Below are 9,114 nucleotides of genomic sequence, written 5' to 3'. Positions count from 1 at the left end.
TATTTATTTATTTATAATTGGACTTATATGCCGCCCTTCTCCCCATGGGACTCAGGGCGGCTCACAGCATATTAAAACAGTATAAAACATTATCCCCAATAAAAACCAATTAAAAACAAATATTTGTCGCTGTGTCTTATTAAAATCATTAAAATTGTCCCTATTTAAAATTCACCCTAGGCCAGACCCGCTTGCTGAAGAACGGTTGCAGGAACTGGGTATGGCTAGTCTAGAGAAAAGAAGGAATAGCAGTATTCTAGTATTTTGAGGGGCTGCCATAAAGAAGAGGGGTCAATTTATTTTCCAAAACACCAGAGGGCAGGACAAGAAACAACGGATGGAAACTAATCAAGGAGAGAAGCAACCTGGAATTAAGGAGAAACTTCCTAACAGTGAAAACAATTGACCAGAGGAACGGCTTGCCTCCAGAAGTTGTGGATGCTTCATTACTGGAGGTTTTTAAAAAGACTTGTCTGAAATGGCAAAGGGTGTTAGAGCAGGGGTTGACTAGAAGACCTCCAAGGTCCCTTCCAGCTTTGTTCTTATTGATTGATCAGTCTATTAATAAAATTATTACTGTGTTCATGTGCTTTGCTGCTTTTACTGATAGCCAGCTCAGGGTGGGTCAAGACACACAACAGATAAACTGTAACTATTTTCTCCTTAATGACTGAGTTTACATGTCCAGAGAGATTCTCAATTATCCAAGTCATGGTTGCCCCAAAGATGCTTTTTTCAGAAGGCTACTGGTTTCGCTTCTCACCCAGTTCTTCTGGGAAGTGAGATATTTTTTAAAAAAAAAACCCAAGAAAGTCCAGTTGCCTTTTGGAAAAAGGACCTTTGGGGCAACCATGATCTGGATGATTGGAAAAACACCTTTGGGGTGACTGGGCTTACCTGTCACACTAAACCATCTGGTGGTTTGTGTTCCTTTGTGGCTTCATAGCTTATGGGAATCCAATGACTGTGGCTTAGTAAACTGCACTTTATGGCTTATTGGGAGGTATGAAAAGCCATTATTAAAATTATAAGCCGTAAGTTTATGACTTACTACAATGTGTGAGCACAATCAATTATAGACACTTCAAGCCACAGTTAGGCCAACTTTGGCTTGCAGAAATGGGCAGATGGTGCTCCTTTCATCAAGTCATCCAGAAAACCAGTTTCAGGTCATCTTTTCTTTCACCCCTTTTACCAACAATAAAGCAACATTTTCTTACCTGGCTCTATAAACGTGGTCCAAGAACTCAATGGACCTGTTGGACATTGGTGTCTTTGCTTGTTTTATCAGCCAGTGCTTGTCCTACAAAAGGGAAAAAAATCCAGGAGCAACTTCCAGAGATATCAAATGGTTCAAGGATGGATATTAGATAAGGAGGATCTATAAAAGGACCCCCACACACACCATGTTCAGGTAGTCCTTAACGTACAACCACGACTGAGCCTGAAATTGTAAATCCGCAGGATGTTTTTTTTGCCATGTATATGTATACATTCGAACTATACTGATGCTTCTCTGTGTCATATATGTGTGTGTATGTGGGTATATGCATAATGGTATTTTTTGAGAGCTGAATGTAGCACAATTTCATTTTAATGTATGCTGATTAGTGTACATTTAAAGTGACAATAAAGTTATTATTCTATTCTATTCTCGTCTAAGTCTAAGTCTATTCTATTCTATTTTCTATTCTATTCTATTCTATTCTCGTCTAAGTCTAAGTCTATTCTATTTTCTATTCTATTCTATTCTATTCTCTATTCTATTCTATTCTATTTTCTATTCTATTTTCTATTCTATTTTCTATTCTATTTTCTATTCCATTCCATTCTATTCTGTCATTCATGGAACTCAGATGAAGACTTTGAATGATGCCAGATTTCCAAGCCCTGTTTTAGTCTGCTTCAAGGCCACCGAGGTCACTGACCACCTAGGATGTCCTGGCACTCACCTTCCCGTGCACGTTGAAGCTGCCATCGCGAGGGGCCTGGAGAGTACCGTAGGCGGACTTGTAGTGAGGAGCCGCTGTCCAGGGCGAGTGCGCAGCAGGTGGGGCTAACACCATGAGAAAGGGAAGGTGCGAAAACTTCCTTAGGAAATCCAGGCTCCGGTTGGTCTGCAACACAGACGGATTGGGGAGGGAGGGAGAAGATGGGAAAGGACATAAGTGGAGAAAACACCTGTCCGAGTCTTACTCAGATGTAAGGCAGGCTGTTCCAGGCACTCATTTGCCCCCCCCTCAAATAACCAAGACTTTTTTTTTTCTCTCTCTCTCTCTCTCTCTTCCCCCTCCCTCCGGGCTGGATTCCAGAGGACCAAGAGACAGTAAAGTTTAGAGAGTCTGGTTGGGAGAAAGAGAGTAAGGAAGGCCCCTCCCTAGCAATTCTCAGAATATATCTTTAACGATGCAAGTAGTTCGTTTTAATTTGGTACAAGGAGGAACAACAAAACAAACCGCTTTGAAGCATCTCCACGTGTTGTCCTTGGGACCTGACACAATACACTTAACCAAGTTAGAGGAAGAACCTGCTGTGATATCTCAAAGGTACTTTTTCCAAAAAGGCAACTGGACTTTTTTTTTTCCTTTAAAAACCTTTTGCTTTTCATCCAAGAAGCTTCTTTAGTTCTGAGTTAACTGACTTAACTAAGTTAGAATTGAAATGTTCAAAGGGGAAAAAAAAACTAAGAAAGTCCAGTTGGCTTTTGGAAAAAGCACCTTTGGGACAACCATGACCTGGACAATGGAGAATCTCCACAAATGCTCAGCTGTGACTGGAAAGGGCTACTGAGCCTCTAGCAGCCAACCATATCATCTCAACAAGGACAAGAGCACTGAAAGATTCACGCACGCAGGTCATCCCCATTCAGCGAGCCCTTGTTGGTATTGGCCGGTGACACAAAACAGAAATATTCAGAGCAGAAGCAAGGGTTTTATCTCCTCGTGCCAAAATAGCCTAGTTTTTTTGCAGAGGGCAGCTGACGATGTGGCACCAGCGCGATTTGCAGGGATGGGTGAAGAAAAGTCAAGATGGCAGCCACAAAGCTGTGATCGAAGCTCCGCCTGGTTTTTTTTTTTCATGCACAGTGGTCGCCATCTTGACTTTTGGGAGCCTACCTTGTGGCCACCTCTGCAGGGCACCACAGTGGAGGTGAAGCCCAGGAGAAAGCGGAGTAACTCACGAGCAGGTCCGTGAGATAGTCCTCTTCATAGCGGTCCCCGTGTTTCTCCTCATGGCCGTTCATTGAAAGGGTGTAGTTGTAGTACCTGGAATTGCCCACCTGTGGGAGGATGCACATGGCCTGTTAGACACCAGGGTAATCATTTATTTAAAATATTTTTACATTACTTGGTCTTAAAAAAAACCCTCGCAGTTTACATTTCACTCAAAACGATGAAATGGCAGTTAAAACAAACTGGGATAAAGCCCATGTTAAAACATTATGTAACTTGGACAAGATAAATAAAGGTCATCCTTGACTTACAGCCATTTGTTTAGTGACCATTCAACGTTACAACGGCATTGAGAAAAGTGACGTATGACAGGCTCTCACACTGCATCCCCAGGGTCACGTGATCGAAATTCAGGCACTTGGGGTCATGTGATCGCCATCTGTGACCTTCCCAGCCAGCTTCCAAAAAGTAAAGTCAATGGGGGAGACCAGATTCACTTAAAAACTGCAGTAATCTGCATAACTGTGGCAAAAGAAGGTTGCAACTCATTTAACAACTGTCAATCAATCAGAATAGAGATGGAAGGGACCTTGGAGGTCTTCTAGTCCAGCCCCCTGCTCAGGCAGGAGATCCTATACCATTTCAGACAGGTGGCTGTCCAGTCTCTTCTTAAAAACCTCCAGTGATGGAGCACCCACAACTTCTGGAGGCAACTTCTGTTCCACTAGTTAATTGTCCTTACTGTTAGGAAGTTTCTCCTTAATTCCAGGTTGCTTCTCGCCTTGATTAGTTTCCACCCATTGTTTCTTGTCTTGCCTTCTGGTGCTTTGGAAAATAAGTTGATCCCCTCTTCTTTGTGGCAGCTCCTCAAATACCAGAATGCTGCTACGAGTCCTTCTTTTCTTTAGACTAACCAAACTTTTAAGACTTGTGGACTTCAACTCAACCATGCTGGCTGGGGAATTCTGGGAGTTGAAGTCCACAAGTCTTAAAGTTGCCAAAGTTAGACAGCCCTGACGTGGAGGAAACCACGTGCCGTTCTACTCACCAGACCTAGCCAATATGTCCATCCCATGGGAATGTGCTGAACACCACCTGCTTTCGGGTGCCCGTACTGTAAGAAAGGAGATGCGTTAGGGAAAGCACACCACCAGGCACATCTGCACAATCGCTAGAAGAAAAGCGTTTACAGGGAAACACGTAGTTCTACCTGGTTGAGGTATTTGCCAGCGTAGAAGGTCTGGTAACCTTGCTTCTGCAGGTAAACCGGGAAGGTTAAGGGTTCCTGGAACTTCTGCCAGGCAGAGCTGCTGCAATTCCCTTCCAAGGAATTGTTGGTCACCAAGTGGTTGTGGGGATACAAGCCTGTCAAGATGCTGCTGCGGCTGGGACAACACAGAGGGGTCACTGAAAACTGAAAACAGACAAATCAATAGCAATAGAACTTAAGACTTATATACTGCTTCACAGTGCTTTACAGCCCTCTCTGAGCGGTTTACAGAGTCTGCATATTTGCCCCCAACTATCTGGGTCCTCATTTTACCGACCTCAGAAGGATGGAAGGCTAAGTCAACCTTGAGCCGGTGAGAATTGAACTGCTGGCAGTTGGCAGGATTAGCCTGCAATACCACATTCTAGCCACTGCTCCACCATGGCAGTTGGACCAGGAGATTGATTTTGTTCACAGATGAACTTATATACAAAGCAATTCTGAAACCACATTTTGGAGATACTTACTGCATTAGCAAAGGTAACCCCAAACTGACCAATCAGCATTTGGGTCTTCTTCATCGGGGTCTGAAAATTGGAAGCCAAGAATCTGATTACTAAACAGCCCTTTCCACACTGAAGGTTTTTAAGAAGATACTGGACAACCATTTATCTGAAATGGTCTAGACCAGGGGTAGGCAACCTTGGCTCTTTTATGACTCCTGGACTTCAACTCCCAGAATTCCTGAGCCAGCATGGCTCAGCTTGGAAACCTCTCCCTTTCCCCTCAGCATGGCTGGCTCAGGAATTCTGGGAGTTGAAGTCCACGAGTCATAAAAGAGCCAAGGTTGCCTACCCCTGGTCTAGGGTCTCCTGCTTGAGCAAGGAGTTGGACTAGAAGACCTCCAACATCCCTTCCAACTCTGTTACTCTGGTAGGGTCACGCATCAGAAAAGGAACCAAATTGCTCTGTGCTGTCACATGGAGATGAAACATCCTTTATGACTGGAGAAAACTAGAACTGAAACGTCCTACACAACAACTTGTTTGTGGTTTTTTCTAAGCCACATGATCCACACTAAACATTTCCTTCATCTGTTGAACCCTCAAAGCACTGCCTTCCAAAATCTATAAGCAGCAGTGATTAGAGGGACCTTTGGATTCGAAGTGTTTTCCTTTATCTCGAAGTTGGGCAAGCATCCATGAGGTTATTGCTGAAAAGAGGTGGCGTAATTTTCTCCTCTTCTGCAGCAGAACACGTGCACAAAAGTGGGAGGCGAGATCCTAAAACAATGTTAAAGGAATGGACTGACCTTCAAAGGACTAACCTTCAAAGTCAACTTGGTTGATCTTTGCAAAGCTAAACAAGGTCAAAACTGGTAAATATAGAAAGATAAGAGACAACTACTAGAGCTGCAGACAAGAATGACATTTTTAAAAAAATAATTCTGGAAGAAAGTAATACGAATGAGGAATCCTTGGTGTTCTCTGAGTTTGGTTGTTTTCTTGCAGATTGTCAGAATCCAATTATATTTCATCTCTAGTTATCAACTATGGAAAACCCCATTTCTGCCTTTCTCTGGATTCTGTCATACGATGAAGGGAAGGGGGTGAANAAAGGACTAACAATAACAATTGGGGCCATTACCTTTCATGTAATCCTTTCTGAAGTCTCTCCTCCCGGCAGTGAGGAAAAGGGGGTGGGAATGTAATGCCTGGAACTGTCGCTGGAAGAAGGGGGTGATGGGGTGGGGCTACTGGGGGATCCCTTAAAACCTTGAATGGGAGAGCTTGGACCCCAAGTCCTGTCTAGAAGGCCTGCAACCAACTTTCTCTTAATAAAGATGCCTGTTGGAAGAAATATTCCAGGAGTTCTGTCTTCTTAAGATGCAAAGTGGGGTGGGTCCTTACACAGATGTTTCATTACCCAAACTAAGTAACATGGTCAGTGCACTGATGTTACCCTAGTTTGGGTAATGAAACATCTGCGGGGGAAACCAATCAAGCCCAGAGAATTCCAAGGACGCCACAGCTCAAGGCTGAGCCACAAATATTTTCCTTTATAAGTAATTCTAAAAAAATGCCATGTTTGAACGGGAGTCTGTCCAAAGCACTCAAAGGAAACAACATAATGTTGTCCTTTTAGTTACCAGAAATCAAGTTGGATTTTAATCTCCCTAAGAGACAAGGATAGTTCCAGGGAAATAAAGGAATCAACAAGATAAATAGGTTTACTGGCAGAGTCCAGTGGGAGCTTTTCAAGAAGCAATCAGTCAGCATTCTGTGTTAAATCTGCAGAATTTATTCATCATTTACTCTTTCCAAGTCAAACAGCCCTCTGCCTCACTCACCTAATCTTTATATTGCCGCGCTCATGTCCTTCCGATATTTATTAATATTAGCATTAATGAATTATTTATACGAGTATCTTTCGGAGCGTTTCTTCTACATACTAGAAGGATATCTCTTTAATTGCCACTTGCCATTTGATATTATGGAACACCAATATAACTAACATTAACAACATATTGCTTTTAAATATCATTGACGAGCAAGGTGCTCATTAATATTATTCATTTGCATCGCTGTTAAGACTGTCTGCAGGGCTTTTTTTGTCATAGAACGCCCAGAACGGAGTTCCGGCACCTTTTTTGGGATAGAACCTTGTAGGGTAGGCAAGGCAGGTTTTATAACATGTGTGAGTTCTGGCACCTTTTTTTTTTTTTTTTTTAAACAAAAAAAGCACTGACTATCTGTATATGATTTCTATGCCGTGGAGGGGGGCGGGACAGGTTCTCAAGGACTGTTCTGCTCACAACTCCAACAATGTTCCTTGCAAAGCGTCACCCCTTTAAGGTAGGCCTACATTCAAAAACCACAGTGCTAGGACGTTATCGTTGCAGGGCGCAATACCCAAATCTCCAAAGGTAGATGGATTTTCTGTGCCACTCCTCTTATACCCAAGAGCAAGGGGGAGGGGTGTCCCCAAACTTGGCAACTTTAAGGCTTGTGGACTTCTGGGGAATTCTGCAAGTTGAACCCCACGAGTCTTAAAGCGGCCAAGGTCTTAAAGCGGCCAAGGTGGGTTTTGTATGGGGTGTTTTTAGAACAGGCCTGTCATTTAATTTGATTTTAGCACAGAAATTATTTATTTATTATTGTGGTTTTAGTATCACCTGTTCACCGCCCTGAGTCCCGTAAGGGAGATAGGGCGGTATATAAATTTAATAAATAAATAAATAAATAAATAAATAAATAGAATCCGGGCGGGGCCACCTTGAGTCATTTACTCCCCCCCCTCCCCGAACTAAGGTTCGCGATTATTAATCTTCAGGCTTCTCCCGGAATCCTTTAGGCGAGAGGAATTTACACCCGGTAGCAATCGTGGAAACCGCACTCCCCACCTTCCTCAGTACCTGTTCACCATCTGGGCTCCCCGGCCCTTCCCAGCACAACGCCCACCTGAGCCAGCAGGTAGGTTTCGGCTGGGCGGGAGCCCCAAGACGCTTCCCGAGGGCGCGCACGGCTGGAGAAACCCCCCCCGGAGGTCGGAGCCTTACCATTCCCCCGAGCACCAGGTCCTGGTCGTCGGTCAGGATGAGGACGATGTTGGCTCTCTTGGCGGCGCCGCTCTCTCCGCGTCCCGCACTCAGCAGCAGCAGCAGCAGCAGCAGCAACGCGGGCCAAAAGCCCCCCGGGAGCCCCTCCCGCCCCGCCCAAGCCCTCCCGGCCGGCAGCCTGGCTCGCATCCTGGCTCCGGCGAAGGCCACTCTGCAGCGCTGCCCGAGCCAAGCAACTTTCAGGAAGTTGCCGGCGCGCTTTGGCTCCGTGGTCAGGTGACTCCGGCCGCCCCCGCAGGGCTCCAGAGATACCGGCTGCGGCCCCTCCCGCAAAAAAAGGGAAAAAAAGCTCCCCGGAGCCCGGCTCAGCCCGGCTCGGCTTGGCTCGGCTCGGCTCTGCTGGAGCAGGAGAAAGCGCGGCGCTTTCGCTTTCGCTTCGCAGGGCTGGAATGGAATGGAGGCCGGGGGGGCGTGGCGCTCTAAGGCCGCCCCCGGGGGCTTATTTGCCCGAGTGGGCGGGGCCAAGGAGGCGGCTGCAGCTGGAGCAGATGTTGCACCTGGAGAGGGCCCCCTCCCGCCCCGCCCCGCCCCGCCTTGCTTTGCACCGCGCTTTTTCGGCGGCAGCAACGCTTTGGCTCGGCCGGTGGTGGAGAGAAAGGCGCGCGCCAGCTGGGAAAGCGGTAATTGCTTTAATCTCCGAAGCGGGGGTGGGGGTGGGGGTGGGGGTGGGGTGGGGGGGTGCTTTGCAGTTTTGCGTCCCTCCCTCCCTCCGCCCGGCCGCCCTGCCCCAGCATCCTTCTTTTCCTAAGCTGGCCAAGAAGGGAAAGCTTAATATTTAGGACAGTGGTGGCAAACCTATGGCACGCGTGCCAGAGGTGGCACTCAGAGCCCTCTCTGTGGGCACACATGCCATGCCCCGGAGATGGCAACCGTCCCTCTTCAACCAGCCGCCCGCTAACTCGCTGAGGTCCCATGGCCAGATGCATCCCAGCACCCATGCGCTCGCTGGCCTCCTTGTGCGGGGGCTGATGGTGTCAGGCAGCAGCCGCCCTGGCCCCTGCCTCGCCTTGCCCTGTGACAATGGCACCGCCACCGTGCCTCACCTTGCCTCGCCTTATCCTGCAGGACGAGCCTCCTGCCCACCGCCCCACCTGCCAGAGACCCCCTGGATC

At 46.7% G+C, this 9,114-nt stretch overlaps 1 protein-coding gene across 1 annotated transcript in view; it reads right to left on the bottom strand.

The window, feature by feature from the left end:
* The window catches only part of LOC107287959 (N-acetylglucosamine-6-sulfatase), a 14,874-nt gene extending 6,743 nt beyond the window's left edge, over positions 1–8,131 (bottom strand). Inside the window, exons 1-7 of the mRNA XM_015816528.2 lie at positions 7,943–8,131; positions 4,911–4,970; positions 4,384–4,587; positions 4,222–4,287; positions 3,182–3,280; positions 1,953–2,117; positions 1,221–1,303 (exon numbers count right to left, since the gene is read on the bottom strand). Coding sequence (XP_015672014.1) covers positions 1,221–1,303; positions 1,953–2,117; positions 3,182–3,280; positions 4,222–4,287; positions 4,384–4,587; positions 4,911–4,970; positions 7,943–8,131 — 866 coding nt within the window. The remainder of the gene's footprint in view (positions 1–1,220; positions 1,304–1,952; positions 2,118–3,181; positions 3,281–4,221; positions 4,288–4,383; positions 4,588–4,910; positions 4,971–7,942) is intronic.
* Positions 8,132–9,114: the final 983 nt, after the last annotated feature.

Source organism: Protobothrops mucrosquamatus, unplaced genomic scaffold, assembly GCF_001527695.2.
Source record: "Protobothrops mucrosquamatus isolate PMUCROS unplaced genomic scaffold, P.Mucros_1.0 scaffold462, whole genome shotgun sequence".
Lineage (NCBI taxonomy): Eukaryota > Metazoa > Chordata > Lepidosauria > Squamata > Viperidae > Protobothrops > Protobothrops mucrosquamatus.
Note: the sequence above shows the minus strand (reverse complement) of the source record. Positions and strands in the feature narration are given on the sequence as shown.